Consider the following 23153-nt stretch of genomic DNA (forward strand, 5'->3'; position numbering starts at 1 on the left):
GCCCGCAGCCTCTGCAACGCCGGTTCGATCCCCGGCTGATCCCCGGCCGCTCCCTGGCCACCAGAGGCGGGTCCCACATGGCGCGCAGACCTCTCCTGCCGCCTGCTGCTCCCCTCAGCAGTGTACTTCGGTCCTTCTGCCTGCTCTGCCTCCCGCTCTGGCTCTAGTGAATTCTCTCACCCTCCCGTGCTTCTGACTGTACCCAGTACTTGTATAAATAAATAAATAAATAAATAAATAAATCTTTAAAAAAAAAAAAAGAAGAAGAAGAAAATACTTTCCATCAATAACTGATTTAGCTATTGGATTGATTTCACTAACAAAAAAAAAAAGAAATTTTTGTTTGGGTTTGAGTTGCCTAACAAAGGAAAAATGATCAAATACACTTGAAAAGAATTCCAAGCTCATAATCCATTGATTCTACAAGGATGTTCCCGGCAGAAACACAAACAAAAAAGGAAGACCCTCTCGTTTGGTGGTTCCTCCTTCTTGGCTTCCACCACCACTGGCAAAAATACTATGGACTTCTTTATTTGTGTCTCCACAGGAGACCCCTGCTGACTTCCATTTCTTTCATTTTTTTTTTAAAGATTTATTTATTTATTTATACAAGCACCAGGTACAGTCAGAAGCGCGGGAGGGTGAGAGAATTCACCAGAGCCAGAGCGGGGAGCAGAGCAGGCAGAAGGACCGAAGTACACTGCTGAGGGGAGCAGCGGGCGGCAGGAGAGGTCTGCGCGCCATGTGGGACCCGTCTCCGGTGGCCGGGGAGCAGCTGGGGATCGAACCAGCGCTGCAGAGGCTGCAGGCAGCTTCGCAACCCAGCGCTCAACCACTGTGCCACCGGGGAGGCCCTGACTTCCATTTCTTATATCTAATCTTCTAGTAGGGATCCTCCATCCAGATACCCTGTAGGCACCTCAACATCAACAGGTCTAAAATGGGACTCATCAGATTCCTCCCTCACCTGCTTCTTTATCCTCTCTCCTCAGGTAACAGATGGAATCTCACCAGCTTCATGGTTATTTGATTTGTGCATTTGCATGGAGACCAACACTTGCTTTAATGGTCTAGTGTCACAATCTTGAAATTCTGAACAATTTTTTAACAAAGGACCCCATATTTTCATTCTGCAGTGTGCCACAAAAATTACGTGGTGGGGCCTCCCTGGTGGGGCCTCCCTGGTGGTTAAGTTGCAGCACTATGAAGCTATCTGCAGCCACTGCAGCATGAGTTTGATCCCTGGCCAGGGAGCTACCCACATGGTGCAGCAGATCTCTCCTGTCTCACCCGCTGCTCCCCTCAGCAGTGTATTTCAGTAGATCTGCCTGTTTTGCTCCCCACTCTGTCTCTGGTGAATCCTCTCACCACCACCATGCCCTACCCCCCATGCCTCTAGCCTGCACCCCAGCTCTTGTATGCATAAATAAATAAATCTCTTTTTTAAAAATTATGTGGTGATTCCTGTCTCACATGAAGTGACATTGCCATTATCCCTGTCACTGAAACCACCCACCTGAAACTTACCCCCTAGTCTCCATTCCTTCACATCCAATCATGCTGTATTGTGCCCAGGGTTTGTTATCAAGCAAGGGTTCATCTTACTTGGAATGTCTTTTTCCACTTGCCCTTTAATTATTAATCAAGATTCATCTCTAGCAGAGAAACTTAGTGGTGGCTCAGTCTGATTTAGATGGCTTCTCTGTTCCTCCACTTGCACATACAGATGGTGATGTTTCCACATAAGTCATTTTCCTCTTGTATCCTATTCCTATTGCCCAATGAGCCTCCTGATAGTTTGTTTTGTTTCTTTTTATCTCTACATCCCAACTCTGTGGTTGGCATATAGAAGATTTTTTAATGTTTATTAAATGAGGTCAATATTATTTTAAAAAACTTTCATCAATTCACTTTTGGAAAACATAATTGCTTGATCTATACAAATGTTCTTCTCTTTCAGAATGAGTTTTGCTTCTAAAGTGAGCCTCTCATTTCCATCCTGCTTCACCAAAACAGACAGCTCCAGAGATTATGTTACACTTCAAATTCATTTTGCACTGTTCTCCAGGGTCACTGTCCCTTGGGGTCACTTCTGCAAATGAGAACAGCTGGACCCCCTATGCCCCTGGGAATTTCCAGGCACTGCTGGCTTATACACGTGATTTATTTGTGCTGAGAAGTTGCCAGAGTTCTCCTACAATGTCACCAAGAGTCCAGGATACAGCAAAGCAAGAGTGGGAAGGGGAACCCAGAGGGACCAGAAGTCCCTCATCCTCCACCACCCCCTTGTGCTGTCAAGGGCATTCAACACCAAATCAGATTGGCCATCATAGGAAATCCTGTTTGAAAAACAATCTCTTGGTGGGGCTGGGTAGGGGGAGAAAAGGAATAGTTCCATTCCCAGCATCAGTATCTAATCAGCACTCCAATCCGTCTGTGATAGAAACATCTGCAAGGGTTTCTTTATTCAGTCACCCATCAACATTCATTGAACATCTACTAAGGAAATGTGCTGGCTAAAGCACTGCCAGGGGAGATAAGGGCCAAAAAATTCCACACTAAAGAAATTAAGAATAGTATTATAAGACAGATAAGTTCCATAACATCTCACTATTCCAGGTGTGTTCCACAATCCAACAGCAGTAGCGCCCTGAAGCTTGTTAGAAAATCAAATTTCAGGATCCTCCTACAACTTTCTGAATCAAAATTTGCATGTTGAAAAGAACACAGAAGTTGCATAGGAACCTCAGAGACCAAGGAACATTTACACATCTCTCCCAGAACTGAACTGACTCTTTGGAGCGTAAATCAAGTTCAATCCTTAGTTGCAAAAACTACCCCAGTGGTTCCTAATCATAATCCCATTTTCCCCAGCTCTGGATTCCACATCTGGCTCTCTGCTATTCACGGAAGAAGCAGCTCTAATCCTTCATTACACAGTATAGAAACTTAGAGGAGAACTTATTATGTAGCCAATGCCTAAGACTTATTTATGCATGTGGATCTCAGATTCAATTCTCTATGGTACAAATTCTGATATTTCTATCCCTGTAATGTTTTTAAGTCTTCCAAAAAGGGCTACTCAGAAAAAGAAGCAACAATTTAATAATTCAATTGACTAATGGACCTGATTCAAACGATTTACATTTTGAACACTTAATGCTTTTATGCTGTACATTTTCCATAATCAAAAGAAGGGTCTCGAAATAAGACATGACTTGATCTAATTATTAGAGTTGGGAAAAAGTCAAGGTTTAGCTGGGAACAAGTGTAAGTGGGAAATGTTTTCTGAGCCTTGTTCCATTCTTAACATTATCACACACACACACACACACACACACACACACACACACGATTACCATTAAGAATTCCAAATATAGGGCCTCCCCTGGTGGCGCAGCGGTTGAGCGCTGGGCTGCGAAGCTGCCCATAGCCTCTGCAGTGCCTGTTCGATCCCCGGCCACCAGCGAGGGTCCCACATGGCGCGCAGACCTCTCCTGCTGCCCACTGCTCCCCTCAGCAGTGTATTTCATCAGTCTGCCTGTTCTGTTCCCCACTCTGGCTCTGGTGAATTCTCTCACCCTCCCACACTTCTGACTGTAACCAGTGCTTGTATAAATAAATAAATCTTTTTTAAAAAATTCCAAATATATATGTACAGATTTTTCATGCACACACTGAGTGCTTTTTATTTATTGACATAATTTCAAAAACTTGTAACTTGCCATCTTGGAGGCTCAAGATGCCTGGGCATCCGATTTTGCTTTAGTTAAGGTTCTTTTCCAGGAAGTTCAGTAAATTGACAGTCACCAAATATCTTTAATGCATGACTCATTCAAAGACAGCTGGATTCTCACATCTGCTTCTTCATTCAATGTCTTACAATATCACATATCATGCAACCTCTGGAAAATTCTACTGTATACTTGTGAGGAGAATGATAGTGAAAAAAGTAAACATCTCAACAAGGGTGATAAGACAATTCAGTGGTGGTGGTGGTGGAGGGTTTCAACAAGTGGATATACACTAGAAAAAAAATTTAAAATTTGGAGTCCTAACTCATACCACATACAAAAATTAACCCAAAATGGATCAAAGAGAGGGTATGGCTCTTAATGGGTACAAGTTCATTTGGAGAATGATGAAAATGTTCTGGAATTAGAGAGTGGTGATTGTTTAACAGCCTTAAGAATATATAACTGAATTGTACAGTTTAAAATGCAAATTATTACCAATACGTGAATTATTAACATTATGTGAATTACATATCAATAAAATAATGAATCAAAGATGTAAGTGTAAGAGCTAAAACTATAAAACTGTTAGAACATAAGCAAAAGTCTTCATGACCTTATTAGGCAATAGTTAGCTAGCTATGATACCAAAACACAAGCAACAAAAGAAAACCTAAATAAATTTGATTTCTTCACATTTTTGAGTCCAACAAAAAAGCAAAATGACATTTTACAGAATAGTAGAAAAATATTTTCAGATCATTTATTGTATAATAGGTTTGTATGCAAAATATTTAACTCTAAAAATTCAATAAGTTTCTAATCCAATGAAAAATGAGCAAAGCATCCAAGATGATAGTTTTCAAAAAATATATACAAATAGCCAATTAGCACATGAAAAGATGTACAACATCATTGGCCATCAAGGAAATACAAGTCTAAACCCCAATGAGATACCACTTCACACTAATCAGATAGTTATCATGAAATAAGCATATATACCAAATTTTGGCAAGGATGTAGAGAAATTAAAAGCCATATAAATTGCTGGTGGGAATATAAAATAGTACATTTGTTTGGGAAATAAAACACGTAGGCAAATCTGCAAAAGATTGCACATGGAGTTACCATAAACTCAGTAAATTCACTCCCAGGTGAAATTCACTAAAGACAAATGAAACTTGTCCATACAACAGCTTTATAGGAATTGCAACATTATCACAGCAGCCAAAAAGTGGAAACAACCCAAGTTTTCATCAACTCCTGAGTGGATAAGCAAATTCTATAAGCATGATGAAATACTATTCAACAATAAAAGGAAAAAACATTGCTGCATGCTAACATGGATGAACCCTGAAAACATTACATAAATGAAATAAGTCAGACACAAAAGCTAACATATTATATGATTCTACTTTTATCAAGTGTTCCCAAAAGGTAATCTACACAGCGAGAAAGAAGTAGATTAGGGTTTACCCAGGGCTGGGAGGTTTATGGAAAAACTGAAGTATTACTGCTAACAGGCACAGGGTTTCTTTTGGGGAAGAAGAAAATGTTCTGAATCTGTGTTGATGGTTGCAGAGTTCTGTGAACACATTCAAACTGTATTCTTTAGGTGGGTGGATGTTATGGTATATGAATTGTATCTCAATAAAACTACTACCAAAAAGGAAAATAATATCTAGTGTTATTTTGAAAATAGTTTGAACCTCATGGACGCCCCCGAAATGAATCTCAAAAGCTTCCAGGGTTCCCAGATCACACTTCAAGACCCACTGGCCTAAGCAAGGCACCCAGAGTAGGTTTGGAGGTTATCTTGATAGTGACCATCTCCCCCATCCCTCCTTCCAGAGAAAGCCCTGATTTGCAGGTATTGAACCCTCCTCCACACAGATCACCACCAGGAGGGAAGTTGATTCCATCCACCTGCAAAGCTCAGATTTGAATCACCTTAAAGTAATCAGCACTTCCCTTTCCATTGAGTACAATCACTGGTTTAGAAGTGGGCATGTTACCTAGAAGGTCTGTCAGTAAAACTGCAGGACTTTTGTTTGGAATGCCGTGGTGGAAGAGTTTCTCTCTTCTTGTTAAAATGTGAGAAATGGGGGGGGGGGGACCCCTGGTGGGGCAAGAGGTTATATCTCCACACTATGAAGCTATCAGCAGCCACTGTAGCACGAGTTTGATCCCTGGCCTGGGAGGTGATCCACGTGGCACAGCAGACCTCTCCTGGCTTGTCCGCTGCTCCCCTCAGCAGTTTATTTCAGTCTATCTGCCTGTTCTGCTCCCCACTCTTGTCTCTGGTGAATCCTCTCACCCCCACACCTCTGGCCTGTACTCCAGTTCTTGTATGCATAAATAAGTAATTTTTTAAAAAAGTAAGAAATGGAACTACTATGACAGTTCACTACCAGTCGAAATATAAAGCCACACAAAAGACAAAGCTGTCCTTGAATTAAATCCTTAACTTTGGACTTCTGGATATATGAGCCAATAAATTTCCTTAATGTTAAAACCAGTTTGAATTAGAATTTGTTAGATGAAGTTAAAAGCACCCAGCAAATACACTGTCTAAATAATTTGGAGCTAACAGTATTATATTCTCCCTGCAGTCAATACACTTTGCTTTGCTTTGAAGACATCAAAAGATAAGATGTAAGTGTAAGTTATTTCAGGCCACTGAAATAACATTACTTTTTGTTCAGAATATACTTAATATATAAAAAGCTGGCCCATGTAATCAATGCCTGAAAATGTGAGAGCTGGGCACAGTATTTAACAAACTGTCTTCCCCTTCCACTTCTTTTGTATCTGATTTTTCTGTGACTCTGAATGGCATTCTAGATGCATTTGATAAAGCACTGGATTGTCCTTACTAGCAGAAAAGGGGTGACTGCTGGACCCCACTTGGACTTCATCAACAGGATCATATCATAGATCCTGATACTTAGCACCTACGTGTGTTTGCAGGTGACCACCCAATTCTTGTTCCAACAGATAAGAAACTTAGGGAGCAGTAACCTTTTTTCCAACTAAATCGCCTAGAATAGTATTTTACATTTAGTCAGTGCTTTGACATTTACAACATGCTTTTAAATGCACGTGTCAATAATCCAACAGAGGCTGGCAATTGACGAATTATGACACCCATTTTACAGATCAAAAGCAGGAGGCCCATCAAATTGCAGTCAGAAAGTGATGGATAACTTAAAGACATTAGTTTAAGCCAAAGTCTTCCTACAACTTAGGATTCCTCTGAGGTACCTCCACACACTACTGGCACAACAGTCATTTTTTAGATCTTACTATTAGCTAAGTACTAAGCATTTGACATATATTCTTCATTTAATCCTTATCAACAAGCTCACGAAGGTCTGTGCCATCCCTGTCCCCACTTAACAATGAAGAAATTGGGGTCCAAAGAGATAAAGTGACTAGACTATCCCCACATCATCTGGTTAGTCAAAGTAGAGCCAGGCTTCTAACCCAAACACTCTAGAATACACACTTTCAGCCACTTTGTCATACTACCACTTCAGAGTAGAGCTTTTCCAATGGTACCTGCTGTAGACAAGGTGGCCTATATCTACCCAGGTCTTACCCTTTTGTTAAGGACTAAACTGATATTTAATAACACAAACTACAAAGGATTATCCAACAAAATATTTTTGTTCTGGAATTTGATCATACAAAGATTGCCTAAAATCAGCCAGGACTGAGATAATATCTTATTAAACTCACCTGAAAGTTTTACTGTAATAATCGTACCCCAATTTGAACTTTTCTGGAAGACACTATTGCTTACTTAGCCAAGAGTCATTCCTTCCTCCCATTACAGATACACACACACACACACACACACACACACTTCTACTGCTTCCATAATTCAAAACCCATCTCCCATTACAGAGGAGAGCATGAAGACACCAACTGCACTGATTCTGGACAATGGGATCTAACTAGAAGAATGATAGAGGTCTCCCGAAAGATAGTCCTCTGTAATATGGGGATGAGATAGTGCCAAAGGACATACAGAACTGCTACAGCCACCTTATAAATCATGACATTTATAAGCGAAATAGCTGAAGTGCTTAGGATGGCAGAGTGAAAAGGTGGATAAGATGGAAAGCGCTGAGCTGCTGAACAACCATGCAGTTGCTGAATAACCCTGAAGCCAACCTACCTCTGGACTTCTCATTAGGTAAAATAAGTCTCCTTATTATCTAGGTCATTTTAACTTGGCTACTCTAGGATCCATAAGGATCCCAAGTCTCAAAGGGCTGAGCTACAGAGAAGAAAGAGCTCTAGATGTTTACTCAAATGGCCTGGGTTCTGATCCACTTATTTTCTAAGTGACCCAAGTGGTTTAATGTCTCTGAACCTCATTTTCCATATCTATAAGATTGAGATAACAATCAATAACATCAATAAAATGGAGATAATTCAGGACAGTTATGAAAATCACGAGATGATGTGTATCCAACCATTCTGTCAACAGCAATGCTTTACTTAAATACAACTGGGTTAACAACAAATGTTGGCGAGGTTGTGGAGAAAAAGGAACTCTCCTGCACTGTTGGTGGGAGTGCAAACTGGTCCAACCACTATGGAGAGCTGTGTGGAGATTTCTGGACCTGCTAAACATAGAGCTTCCATATGATCCAGCAATTCCACTCCTAGGTATTTACCCAAAGGACACAGAAACATAAATTCCAAAGAGCACCTGCACCCCTCTGTTTATAGCAGCACTGTTTACAATAGCTAAGCTTTGGAAACAGCCCAAATGCCCAAAAATAGATGACTGGATCAAGAAGATGTGGTACATATACACCATGGAATATTACTCAGCATTCAAAAAAGATAAACACATGCAATTTGCAGCAACATGGATGGCGCTGGAAGGGATCATGCTCAGTGAAATAAGCCAAAAAGAAAAAGAAAAATACCGGATGGTCTCACTCATAGCAGGAATCTAGAAAACTTAAATAAGGGACCAGGAAAATGAATAACTATAAGAAAGTGAAAATCAAAATCAACAAAAAACTATGAACCAGAGACACTTTTTGGGGGGTGGGGGGCAGGAGGGGAGGGATTGGGGTCAGAATGGGAGGGGTTGCAATTGTATGGGGAATATAAAAATAAAATTTATTATAAAAAATAAATAAATAAATAAATACAACTGGGTTAAGTAATAAGTCATTGATTTATTTTTACTTTTATTTTATATATTTTACATTGTTTTTCATTTTTGCACAATGTATACATTTTCATCTTGGTTATAGTTTTAAACTGGCTCTATCCATCAACCCAACTCCTGTATTTTGCAAAAGAAACATTGACTCCCAATGTCAAATTACTCACTCGCTATCACACAAATGGTTGGTAATATAACTAAACTACACATCACCTGATTCACAAGTCAATGCTGACATGCCACCTTCATGTTGATAGGCAATGAGCTACATTAGATATTGGACTGGTTAGCACTCATTCATTCAACAAGTATTTACTGAATAAATACTATATGCCAGGTACTACTCCAGATATTGGAGACTTTTTGATGAACAACAACCACAACAAAATGTTCCCATCTTCATGGAAGAGCAGTCTAGAAAAGAAATTATTTCATCTACAGCTATAAATATTTACTGAGTATGAACTATGTGGTAAGCACTATGCTAAGATTTCTATTTGAAAAAAATCTGAAATTCCAACAATATCAAGACATTTACCAGGCTTTGCTAAAAAATGACTAATGTGAACAGTTCAATAAAAGTGATTATACAAGGTGGTAAGTTCATTAGAAGATGCTATCAGGAACCAAATTGGCATCTGAAAAAAAGTGAATGGAATGGGGAAGATAGCTAGGATTCCAGTCCACTTGAAGCAGCAAGACTGAATGAATTAGAAGTAGAGGTGAGCTTATCCTTCTACAGTCTCCAGACTTCAAGGGTTGGTAATAAAACTAAACTACACATTTCCTGATTCACAGTCCGATGTTGTCATGCTACCTTCATGTTGACAGGCAATGAGCTAGATGGGAAACGCCCAACAGGGAGCAATGAGCAATTTATCCCCTTTCCAGAGACCTCTGTCTGGTGCTAAACTCTCCTTTTGTTGCCTGTCCTTTTGAAAATCCTCTTCCACTCTACCTAATCACTCACATGCAAATGATATGTGATGGGACATCCTGCTAGTCCCTGTGAGAGTGAGCAAGTGATTTTCATCATCTCCCACTGGTACTGCCTCTCAGGCTGCTGAGGCTGAGCCATTAGTTTTCGTGAAACTTTTTTTTGGTCAAAATCTCACCAGAATTATATAATTTGGAAAAGGAATATTTAAAAACTTTTGTTTTTAAGAAAAAATGTACATTTTGCATACATTATGGAAGAAGCCTGTGTATAACACTGTATGACAGTCCACATGTCCCTGTAATAACTTTGTGATTCCCTGGGATGAAGGGAAAAGGCAAGGAAGGAAGGCTAGATGGATTCCCCAGGGTGTGTACTGGTGACTACATCAGGTTCTTTTTTACAATGTCATTTTGTTCTCACTCTAAACAAATGAAAAGTTCCATGCCCCTATTTCCAGACAGCAATTTCAATCCCTAGATTTGGAGTTCAGTTCCTAGGAAGGTACAAAATTAATCCAAAAAATCTGTTAACTACTTAAGTGATAATCACCATTTGGGGACCAGAAGGGATAGAAAAAGATGTGCACAGAGTGAAATGTATTTCTTCAAGCAAAACCAAAATCAGTGTTCTGAAACTTAGCATTTTAACCTCTTCGGCATCAAGTGGGCCAAGCAAACTCTAACTTTACGAACTGTTATTAGATTGGCTATAATTTGTTTCCCAGAGCACCAGACAACAAATACACGTCCTATGGGGGAACTATTTATCTATTCTAAGGAACACTTAGTGCCTGGGGGCTGAGGGCTGGGGAAATCAATAGTGTAAATTCCAACCGGGACTGGACAAGGTAGACAGAGGGCTTAAAGAGCAGAAGAGAACTCAAGGGCCCTCTTTGTGCTGCTGGCCCCTCCTACCTACATAGTCAATATGAGCTAAAGGACCTGTACATCCACTTAAAGCAAGCACACAAACCACTCTCTAGATCACAAGACAGTACACGCCAAACGTTTATGTGCAACCCTTATGGCGGTCAGAAAACTGCCTATCCTGCTAATCCTTTTATTATTAAGTCAGCAGCAATGTTTAGCTCACAATGAAATTCAAGATTCACCAGAAAATTCAATGGGAGTCTACTTTGCTGGGAGAAATACCCTGGGAGAATGGGGTATCACATTCCTGCCTTGAAACTTGTCCTTCTGTCAGTTTACAAATTAGTTGCCACAGTTCCCCTTTTCACAAACTCCCATTAACCAGCCAACTGAAAAGCCAAAACAAACAAGCAAAAAAATAAATAAATAAATAAATAAAGTGGGGGGTGGGAATCTTTCATTCATTCACTTTTGGTTAATGCAGCCCAAAGACAGATTCCTGCCACTGGGAGACGCTGCCCCATCTCTCACCCAATGAATAGATAGGGTGCCTTTATTTTAAAAACAGCTGTGTCCTGGAGCCTTAAAACTCAGATTAAGAAAAAGAAATCACAAAGGTAAATAAGTGTAAAATCAGAAAATAATGGTGCTGAGCCCTGACATGACTTTTCCAGGTGTGCGTACCTAGTGGGTCATATATTCGTGGAAGGTACAAACACACACACACACACACACACCCTTGCAGCTCACACACGATCTCCTACAAGCAAGCCCAAAGGCATTCAGTTGTTGACAACGATAGGGTTGTCAACAAAGCTGTCTTCACCTAAGGAACTCTGGTCTTCCCCAAGTCGGAAGAGAACGAGAGTCCAACAATAATATTCCAAGAGAGCTTTTTCCTGGATACCTATCCTGCAAGGCCACTTCTCTGCCGACCTTACAGCCCTTTTCCTTCTTCTGAAACGCAGCTTTCATACGATTCCTTGGAGGTAGCTCCAGTTACGCGCAGAGTGCGCCCCATCTCTCGACGCTGGAGCCGGGGACTGCCCGGCCTCTCACTCCCTGGAAACTTCGCCACCGCCCCCACGTAAAGTAAAGGGCACGGGTATTGGGGCGACAAAGATAACACGGGTCCCTGAGGCCAAGGGCACCATTCAAGAGAAAAATGAGTGAACCAGAGATGGGCATGCCTTCTCCACGTGGAGGAAGGGATCAGAGACCTGCAGGTGCCCACTCTGTTCTGGGAGCTCCCATTTCCTGGCGGGGTAAGGAGATAGGCAGGTCAGAGTCCCCCAACAGGATGCTGTCCCGCGCCCCTAGCCTGGGAGCCGCGAGATGCGCGCATAGCTTGCATGCCAGAGCAAGGGGTCGGGGCGCGGATAACGTGCACCTGGCGCCTGCTGGGGACAGTGCCCCCATGCCTGGACAGAGCTCCCTGCCTGAAGGCGAAGGAAGCGAAATCTCGCTTGGCAGCAGGGCCCCGGGCGGGTTTTTCGACCCTGTTTGAGCACGCCCACCCGCAGAGGGCCCCCAGCTGCCCGCGCGCGCCCCGCGCCCGCGCCCCACGTCGCCGGCACCTGGATGTGGCACGAGATCTCCGAGTCGTCCAGCAGCCGGATGGTGCATTTCATCTCCTGGTTGAGTGATTTGATGCTGGAGCTCCGAAAGTGGATCATTTTCATGGTTCTCCTCCCTCTCGGCACACAGTGGCAGGAGGCGAACATGCACCGCGGCCCGGGGGAGCAAGCGGGAGGCTCGGGGCCGGCTCGGAGCTGGCTCGGGCGGCCGCACACACTCGCTCCCGCACCGTCCCGGAGACCCAGGCGCGGCTCAGCCCCGGGACAGCGGCGGCGACCGGCGCCTGTGGCCACACATGCCTGGCGGCTGGGGCGCGGCGGGCGGGTCCCTCCCTCTCTCCCTCCCTCCCTCCCTCCCCTCTCCTAGCCTCCGCCTTAACCGCTGCTTTCCCCGCCTCCGCGCGTGGCGCGCGCTCCTGCGCCTCCCTCCGCCCGGCTCGGTTCCGAGGATGCCCAGAGCGCCCGACCCCCAGCCGGGGCGCGGCGCACGCACTCCCGGGCGCGCGGAGCCGCGGAAGGTGAGGCGAGGGCCCGGCTGGCGATGGTGGCCAAGCGCCCGGGCGGGGGCCTGCGCTGCCTCGGCCGCCGCTGCGTCAGGCTGGGCCCGGCTGCCTCCTCCCTCTCCGGCCGCGATCCCTCCCGGTCCAGATCGCGCGCTCGCCCCTGCCCCGGCTCCCCCACGCGCCCGAAAGCCCCCTATAGCGCTCGGCCCCAGGGACCTGATCGCAGGCGGGGTGGGGAGGGGAGGTGGGGAGGGGTGGGTGGGAGGAGGCATGGGGGGCGGAGAGAGATCCTGACCCACACCCCCAAGGAGGAGTCCACCGCGCAGGAGGATGGTTGGGCTAAGGGGAACCCCCGAGAGTAACAAGAGGCCCTGACGCTGCTACACCGGGAATGTGGCAACTAGTAACAATCTCTGGTACTTACGGGGATTTTGTAAGTCTTTGTTTTATTTAATATTAAGTGGAAGTCAATCCCATTCTCTAAGAAATTCAGAACCTTTTCTGAGCTTTTTTTTTTTTTTTTTGTCTCCCAGCATCTCAGTAGGATCTTTGATTAGCAGTAGCTTAGACCTGAGCTAGAGGGTCCATATTTCCCCTCCCTGGTAGAAACCTTCTACCGCCCAGCCAACCTCCACCTGCTCTCCTGTTTCCCAGGATTCTAGATGTGCCCCGTCTATTTTAGATCAGTCTTCGTGTACTATGGACTCTAGAATTGGGAGCACACCTCCGGTGTTGGGGTGAAAGGATCCCCGACCCCTCTACGCCCCCGTGGTGATTCAAGCTCCTATTGTGGTGTGTCCACAGGGTCGAGGCGGTTGTGGGAGGGGCAGGTGGACAGAGGCTGGACGTAGGATCTAGCAAGTCCAGGAATTGGAAGATGATTCTCACCAGGCGCCCTCTCGGAGCTGAACAGGTGGTTATTAAGGAGTAACTGTTAGAGGAAGGGCTTGTTACCCAGCTGGAGCAATTGCAGCTGCACAGGGCCCCTCATCTAAAGGCACGAGCGATCCTGAGGGTGAGGGAGGGCTGCTTTGGCATGTTCTGGGTATAGGAGCTTTAGGACCCAGTGGGTTGACTGAGGTTTAGTGGGGCTTATATTGCTGTTGGACTTCTCCCCCTACCTGCTTCTGAGTCCTCCAGTGTTAATCAGTAATACCGGATAGGTCAGTCTCAGGATCTACTTCTGGAGACTCCAAACCGTGACTGTTCTTCAAGTTAGGAGGATAGAGTATATTTTCCTTAAAAGATGATAGCTTGATATTGTTTTTAAGTATTAAAAAAAAGTATTTAAATAATGGGATGGCATTAAGGCGGGCCTGACAGGGAGGTGGGTGTTGAAGGTCTGGAAAAATGGGAATTTGATTCTTGGTGCAGCTACTGGCCAACCCCAGAGACCTTGGGAAAGTCTTAATTTCTTGTTCCTACTTCAAATGGGAGCCCATCTCTGTTAGTTCTGTACTCCTTTCAAGCGGCTTGAAGCTGGAATGAGACAAGGCCATGGAGGACTGTACTCTGAAGCCCCCATATGCTTATATAAGGTGACAGTGCTAGGAACTGTCCCAACAGGGATTGAATGATTCCTCCCAACCCAAAGAGCAGATCTAAGACAATCTGGAGATCAATTCTTTAGCTAGCTAGCTAGCTAGATAGCTAGATAGATAGATAGATAGGATAAAATTTATTTTATTTTTATTTTTTATTAAATAAAATATATTTTAATATATATTATATATGATAATTTTTACATGATATCAAATATGCATCTGTTGATGTCTTTTCCCAATCTTTGTTATTCCCTAAATTATATGTTTCTGCTGTTAATGTAAATGGTTAGGAATTTTAAAAGACTGCTCTTGATATTTCATATTATTGCACAAATTATTCAAGGTCATATTCCCTGTCCATCTTTAAGAAAGGATCAATTTCTATAGGGACATTTTGATGGTCTTTTTTGAAAGTCCTTCCTGTTTATTTTGTTATTATTCCCAAGGCTGCCATAAGGCCATTGTTTTTTATTTCATTAAAGTAACATGATTTGCAATACTCTAGATGAGTGAAAAGTGTAGGATCACACCTCTTCAGATGTATATTACTGCACCACACCCAACACCCAGTGGTCCTCCACCATAGTTCACTGTGCTCCCTCCACATTTTGCTCTCCACCTTCCTCTCCTCCTCTGGTATCCTCAATTTTATAGTCAGATATCTAGAGTTGTTTTTTTTTTTCCTCTGTCCTTTGTTTTATTTATCTATACTCCACATAGAGTGAAACCATCTGATATTCTGATTTATTTTGCTTAGCATAACCCCTCTAGTTCCACCTGTGTTGTTGCAAATAGCAAGATTTCATCATTTTTATGGCTGAACAGTATTCCACTATGTAGATGCATCACATTTTTGTAATCTGCTTCTCTGTCTGTGGACACTTAGGATGTTTCCATAATTTGCCTATTGTACATAGTGCTGCAATGGACATAGGAGTGTACATACTCCTTCAGCTTAGTGTTTTCACATTTCTCACATAGATACCTAGGAGTGAAATTGCTGGATAATATTTTTAATATTTAATAGATCTATTTTTAACATTTAGAGGCCTCCATTACTGTTTTCCATAGGGACTGGACCAGTCTACATTCTCACCAACAGCATGGCAAACCTTTAATTTTAGAAAAAAAAGAGAAAACTCAAATTACTAAAATAAAAAATGAGAGTGGAAGCATCACTGCTGATTCTATAGAAATAAGACTCATAAGACAGTACTACAAACAACTGTAAACCAAAAAAAATTGGATAACCTAGATGAAATAGACAAATACCTAAAAACACAGGACCTACCAAAGTTAAATCATGAAAAAATAGAAAGTTTGGATAGACCCATAATGAGTAAGGAGATTTAGTTGGGTAATCAAAAATCTTGTGACAAAGAAAAAACTCTGGCTGTTACAGCTTCACACATAAATTCTACCAACCCTTCTCAATTTTATCAAAAGTATTAAAGAGGAATAAATACTTTTATTTTATTTTTTTAAGATTTATTTATGCATACAAAAGCTGGGGTACAGGCCAGAGATGTGGGGGGGGTGAGAGGATCCACCACAGACAGAGCAGAGAACAGAACGGGCAGACTTACTGAAATACACTGCTGAGGGGAGCAGCGGGCGAGTCAGGAGAGGTCTGCTGCACCCTGTGGGTTGCTCCCTGGCCGGCTTGGTATTGAACTCGAGCTGCAGAGGCTGCGGATTGCTTCATAGTGTGCTGCTTAACCCTTGCGCCACCAGGGAGGTCCAGGAATACTTTTAAACTCACACTATAAGTCAAAAGCACTACAAGAAGAGAAAACTAAAGACCATCATTCCTTATGTACATTGAAGCAAAAATCCTCAACAAAATATCACAAACTGAACTCAACAGTATATTAAAAGGGTTACATGCCATGATCAAGTAGGATTTATTATTGGAATGCAAGGATAGTTCAACGTGTGATTAATCACTGATTAACAAACTGAAAGAAAAAACCCCATATGATCATCTCAATTAATGCGGAAAAAGCACTTGATAAAATTCAATACCCTATCATCATAAAACCATTCAAAAAGTTAGGCATAGGAGGAAACTACCTTAACATAATAACCAGGTTTCAAAGTCACTAATTTTCTCTATTGTTTTCCTGTTTCCTATGGCACTTATATCTATTCCAATCTTTATTATTTCTCTCCTTACTTTTGGGCCTCACTTCCTTTTTTAGTTCCTTAAGTTGTAAAATTTGCTTGTTGATTTGAGATTGTGCATATTCTATAGCTATTTTTTGTTGTTACCATGGGTATTATATTTAACATCTAAAAGCTGTAAAATTCTCATTTTAATCTGTACTAGCTTAACTTAAATAATATACAGAATTTCTGCTCCTTTGTAGTTCTGTCCCCACCTGTTTCTGTTGCTGGTATTACAAAATTATATCTTTATGAAATGTGCGCCCAAAAACAAAAAGCAATAACTTTCTTCAATGCATTAGTCTCTTAAATATGTAAGAAAAAATTTTAGGAATTACAAACTAGTTACAATAATACTAGCTTTTAGACTAATACTTGTTTTCTTTTAATGTATTAGTCCTTAAATCCTGTAGAAATAAAAAAAAGTTACAAAACAGTGATACAATAATATAAGCTTTTATAATTTTCCATTTATTTCCCTTTAGTGATATCATTAATTCATCATTCAACTTCAAATTACTGTCTAGTATCCTTATACTTCACTGTAGTAATCCCTTTGAGCATTTCTTGCAGGGCATAACTAGTAGTAATGAACTACCTCACTTTTTATCTGGGAATGTCTTAATATCTCCCTTATTTTTGAAGGATATTTTTTCCAGTTATATAATTGTTGGTTAACAGTTTTTGTTTTGTTTTGCCTTTGTTCTGGTTTTGTTTTTTTGTTTGTTTGTTTTATTTTTTTGCTTTTTAGACCTATCAGCCCCACTGCTTGCTGGTCTCCAAAGTTCCTGATGAGAAATCTGCTAGCAATCTTTTTGAAGATCCCGTTTATATGTTGAGTTGTTTCTCTCCTAATGCTGTCAGGATTCTCTCTTTTGTCTTTAGCTTTTGAAAGTTTGATTATATGTTTTGCTGTGTTCTCTTTAAGTTCATCTTATACTAAGTTCATTAAGTTTTTGGATGCTTATATTTATGTCTTTCATCAAATTCAGGAGGTTTTCTGCCATTTTTCTTCAAATATTTCTTTAAATATTTCCTCTGTAAAATTCCTCTCTTTCTGCTCCTCTAGGACTCTCATAGTACATATGTTGGTCCACTTCATGGTATCCTACAAGTCTCATGGGTTCTGTTCACTCTTTCACTTTCTCTTTTTCATACTCAATAACCTCCATTATTCTACTTTCAAGTTTACTGATTCTTTCCTCTGTTCAATTCCACCTTTGAATCCCTCTAATGAAATTTTCATTTGTTAATGTACTTTACAATTACATACTGCACTGGACTGTACTTCCCTGTTTATTTGTATGCCTGTTGTGTTTTTGTTGAAAACTAGACATCTGACTCTAATAATATGTCAATTCTGGAACTAGGTTCTCCTACCACCTTACCTAGCCTCCACCCGGAGGTTGCTGGGTTTTGTTGTTTGTCTCTTCATTGTTTTTGTTTGATATTGTTGATGCTGTTATATGCTTTTTTCAAGGATCAGCTTGAGGTATAAACTTTAAGTTCTCTCATGTTGTTTCTGAATCTGCACCTTTCTCTGGGTATGCACAGTCATTTTCTAAAGTTCCCTGTAAATACAGTTGCTTTTTAAATACCATAGTCTTTCATTTCTAGGTCCCAAAAGAAGAAAAAGAAAATATATGAAGAGAGAGGACAAAAGGGTGCTGGCCCTTTCAATCCCTGAAATTCTCTTCAGCTAGAAGGGGAGAAGCTTGCAAGAATGAAGATTTGCAACAATGGCCACCCTTTTCTTTATCTGTACCTCTGTAATAACAAGCATCAATCAGCAGTCAGAGAACAAATCCATGATACTTCCAGGACAAGGTATTTATTGTCTATCCTGGCTGCTGCAAGTGGATACATGCTGCTCCAGAAACACATGCAAGACTCCTGCCATGGGGATGGGGGTGAGGATGGGAGCTGTTACTATGCTAAGAACTGAAATTTACCACAATGAACTGCAATTTACAATTTACTGTGCAAGTTTCCACGAAGATGCGACTTCAGTAGGCTTCAGAGTACCAAAATAGTTACATCAAACAAATTCTGCCAATGTAATTATTATCTAGATTGTGAGACAGAATCCTGGTGCTTTCTACTCTACCATATTCTCAGAAATCTCCCTGATTATTTGTCTTAAAATAAATAAGAGTGAATGTGACCTAGAAATATATTGACCAAAAGATTTTCTGAAGCCATAAAAACCTCTAGCTCCACTGAGTATTTTATATTTTATATTTATTTTTACACATTCATTTATGGAAATTTTAAATTAAATTTTAAAAGTTCTTAGATTCATAAGACAGACCCAGCAGTAAAAATAGATTTTGAGTCATAATTAGGAATTTGTAAAGAAACCTATAATTAGGAACTTGTAAAGAAACCTCAAATTTGGATGTCTGCCCCGGTAAGTCTTCTCTTCGTCAGTTTAGACGTCATTGTTTGCAAATGAGGCAATGACCCCATGCAAACTACATCATCATCTCAGTCAAACGCCTACATATTAAACAGGAGGGATGTAATCATTTGTAAGCATCTGAATACAAATAAAATATTAAGAAGAAATAATGTTTTTATGAGATTGGTAGTAATAACAGAATGCTGGTTACAAAGTCATGAAATTAATAGCTAAAGTTATGTCTCACACTGTTCTTTTTATCTGTCTGCATGGAAATTGTCACATACCTAATTAAGTGAAAAGTACTACTGAAAGTAAAAGAAACTAAAAGGAGCTTCCCCCCATTGAATGATACCATTAGAAGACACATGTGACATTTCATATAATGGAAAAACCACACTAATTCAGAAGTTTAACTATAGATTGATGTAACTGCAGCTGTGAATAACTGTCAGTTAATCACACTAATTAGAAGCCCAAAGAGAACTGCTTGGAGGAACACTATTTGTTCCACAAGCCAAGTGCCAGATCAACTACTATAGATGAATTATTTGAGGTAATAAATGAAGACTTTTAATGAAATATGATGGAAACCTGCAAGTGTTTGTGCACTCATGATTTTGTGGCAATGTCAGAAAGGTGTACTCAGTGTGAATTTCATCTGATATCTTGAGATTCAACACATTGTGTTATTCAAAAAGAAACTCTCTTATATAAATGTTTGTATATAACTGAATTGCAGACTGAATAATGAAACTAAAATGGGGAAATCTAGCAAAATACAAACTCCTAGAGTCCATCTGATTTCAGCTTTCAGGTGCGTGGGATCAGAGTGCTATTCTGTTTTTCATGCCACAGTGTGTTGGCATTCAAAGTAAGAGTTGTCAAATTATATCAGTTGAAATTAGGATTTTTTACAAATGTATCTCACTTTGCAGATTTGTTGAAGGATATTCCTAGTCTAGGTAAAAATAGTTTGCTTACTAATGTTTATATGTGCCTGAAGTTAGGTTGAAATTTATTTTAATTTAAAAATGCATAAAATGCATGTATTTGTGTATCGATGTGATTGTGTTTTAACAAGTATTATGGAGTCAAAGCAAAACGCCAAATTTAATAAGGTAAAATTTAAATGGTTCAAATGTGACACCTAGCTAATGTTATTAATGAATTGCTCAGATAAGTATTTTGACATCCATATGTATTGAAATTTAAAGCTTCTATATTCATTTTTAAATATTTTATTAGACAAAGAATGATTATATTAGGTTGAAACATATGAAAGTGCCATTTTGGTGGGCCAAGAATGACCTAGGAGTGGCAATTTCATATGGCTCAATCTATTATTTTTAAGTGGATCATTACTACAAGAAATTTTCACAGGATTTGAAAGTAGTCATTTCAAGCATAAAATCTGACATCTAAAAGAAGCTACATAGCAAGTTGTCAAATGTCATGTCCACTTTATTTTTTTTAAAGATTTATTTATTTATGCATACAAGAGCTGGGCTAAAGACCAGACATGGGGCGTAGAGGATTCACAGAGACAGAGTGGGGAACAAAACAGACAGACTGACTAAAATACCCTGCTGAGGGGAGTGGTGGATGAATCAGGAGAGGTCTGCACATGTGAGTTGCTCCCTGACCGGCCGGGGATTGAACTCATGCTGCAGAGGCTGCGGATTGCTTCATAATGTGGTGCTTAACCCCCTGTGCCACTAGGGAGGCCCTCATGTCCACTTTAAATGAGTACATTTTTGTGTATAAAGTAGACCTCATATATTAGCTATTATTATTATTACTTTCCATTTATTACCCTATGTATGCATATGTGTATTTAATAGGGATAGTTCAGACTACATTTAACCTAGAACTTTTCATAATTTATAGCATTACATTTAACTAAGTTAATTTTTGGAAAAAATATATCATGAGACTATACAATTTACTACTATAGATTCACAATAAATTTTAATGCAAATTATTCAGAAGAGATTTAGATTTGTTTCTTAACAGATTCTTTCTCATCATTTTTCATGCCACTACATTTGATATTTGTTTGGGCTGTCTAAATAAATTATTTTCCTAATTTAAAAAAAAAGTGACCTCAATAAAATAGGTTCACAGAAGCAAATCAATTTCTCATTAAAAAATTGAAAATACTTTATATATAAGATAATTCTTTTTTTTAAGATTTATTTATTTATTTATACAAGCACTGGGTACAGTCAGAAGCACGGGAGGGTGAGAGAATTCACCAGATTCAGAGCAGAGAGCAGAACAGGCAGACTGATGAAGTACACTGCTGAGGGGAGCAGCGGGCGGCAGGAGAGGTCTGCGTGACATGTGGGACCCTCGCCCAGCGGCTGGGGATTGAACCGGCCCTGAAGAGGCTACAGGCAGCTACGCAACCCAGTGCTCAACCGCTGCGCCACCGAGGAGGCCCAATTCTTAATCAATATTTAAAACTTTCTTAATGTTTTATATTTTACTTTATTATAAGTATATAATGATTTTTTTTTACTTTGTCCCATGCAGATGACCCCAAATTCCTCCATTTCTCCCTGATATGCTATAAAAATTCTATGAATGCTAAGAAACAAAAAAGTTAGATGTGATTTCTAGCCAGAGATTTCCAGTTAGTTATCAAAATATATTCTCCCCTTCATTCATAGAGTATAGGTGCATCACTGTTCTCAATTATTCATGTATTTCTCATATTAGCATTATCCAAACTCACCTTTGCCATAAGGGTCCATTGTATCTCCTGATAGAGTAGGCAGAGTATTCCCCCACCCTATTGATGTTGGGCTCAGTCATGTGATTTGCTGTGACCAATGGAATGTTAGTGAAAGGTGACACTGTTCCACTTCTGAACTAAGTCTCCAGAGGCACAATTTCTGCTCAATATGTTTTTCACTTATCTATCATGGAAGGAACATCCCCTTCCAGAATAAATATACATGGACCAGGCCTGAGCCCAACTTTCAGCTCAGCACCATGGCCAGTAAACCTGGAGCCTTAATCAAAGCCTTGTAGCCCAACATAGCTTAGGTCAGCTGAACAGCAATCAAAATGTAAATCTGCTAAGGGTAAAAATAAATGCTTGTTTTTAAAAGTCACCAGATTTGAATACTTTGTAACAGAGAATACCTGGGTGATAACTGACTAACAAACATGCTAATGGTACTATTGCTGGATGCATGGCTGCCTCACTAGACTATAAGTACTTTGCATTTAGGTGTAGACATATGATTAACTTCTAACCAAAGAAATGTAATCAGAAATGTTAAATGCCACTTTCAGATCTTGGCAAGACTATGGGTATGCTTCTCTTCTCTCTTTCCATGGGCTAACTACTCAGGGGAAAAATGGAATAGTGACATGGAAGGATTCTGAGTCCCTGGAAGACCACCAGTCTAGAAAGCTTGCCTTAAAACTATTAGGGGAGATTGGAGATGAACCAATATGTCTTCAGGGTTGGTTCCTTGCTTCATTCCCCAGAGGATCATCTAGGTTAACCAGAGGAACACTAGACCATGAGGCCCATGGTGTGGGGTGAGACAGAAACACTTCTTGGACATCAGAAACCAATCACAGGCTGCACAAGAAGGGACACGGAGGAGAATCACACTTCACTGAACTAGATGCGGAAGGAAAGAAATGCCTGGAGGCTGTGGTCCGGGAAGTAGATAACACTGATACAAACTGCAAGGCTTCCACTTGGCTAGTGATCGTGGGGAGATGAGAACTAAATGGTGTGGAGGCACACACCCTTCACTGAGGGGAAAGGTGCAGAAGAGCTGGGGTACTCCCCACAGACTGGTTCCTCATGGGGAAAGAAACAACAGTGCATGTAACTGTGATGCCCCTCCACCACCATTCTGGAGAATGATGTGCCTGGTAAGTATACCGATAGCATACAAACTACAGCGTCATGGTCCTAGAAACCCCAACAGGAATATCAGTGGTACATTAACATAATAAGTCCCTCTACCAGAACACTGACAACAGTAACTAGACCCTTCCAGCCCTCAAGGTCTCTGGATCAATGGAAGTAGGCAAAAGCCAAAATAACGTAAACCACAGTGCCACCTGCTGGAAAAGTATAAGTAGTGCAAATCTCTAAGTAACTGCTAAGATACTTTTTAAAAATTGGGAAATCTAAAGCAGCAAAATGGGCACACAAAAAAATACCGCACATAGCAACTTGACATCAGGAAGA

At 40.8% G+C, this 23153-nt stretch overlaps 1 protein-coding gene across 1 annotated transcript in view; it reads right to left on the reverse strand.

Moving 5' to 3' along the window:
- Positions 1–12461, reverse strand: part of FRMD3 (FERM domain containing 3) — a gene marked incomplete at its 5' end in the record, with an annotated part of 237551 nt that extends 225090 nt beyond the window's left edge. Inside the window, one exon of the mRNA XM_084238592.1 lies at positions 12315–12461. Coding sequence (XP_084094718.1) covers positions 12315–12461 — 147 coding nt within the window. The remainder of the gene's footprint in view (positions 1–12314) is intronic.
- Between the last annotated feature and the right edge of the window lie 10692 nt (positions 12462–23153).

The sequence above is a fragment of the Talpa europaea genome (assembly GCF_964194135.1).
Source record: "Talpa europaea genome assembly, chromosome: 7".
Classification (NCBI taxonomy): domain Eukaryota; kingdom Metazoa; phylum Chordata; class Mammalia; order Eulipotyphla; family Talpidae; genus Talpa; species Talpa europaea.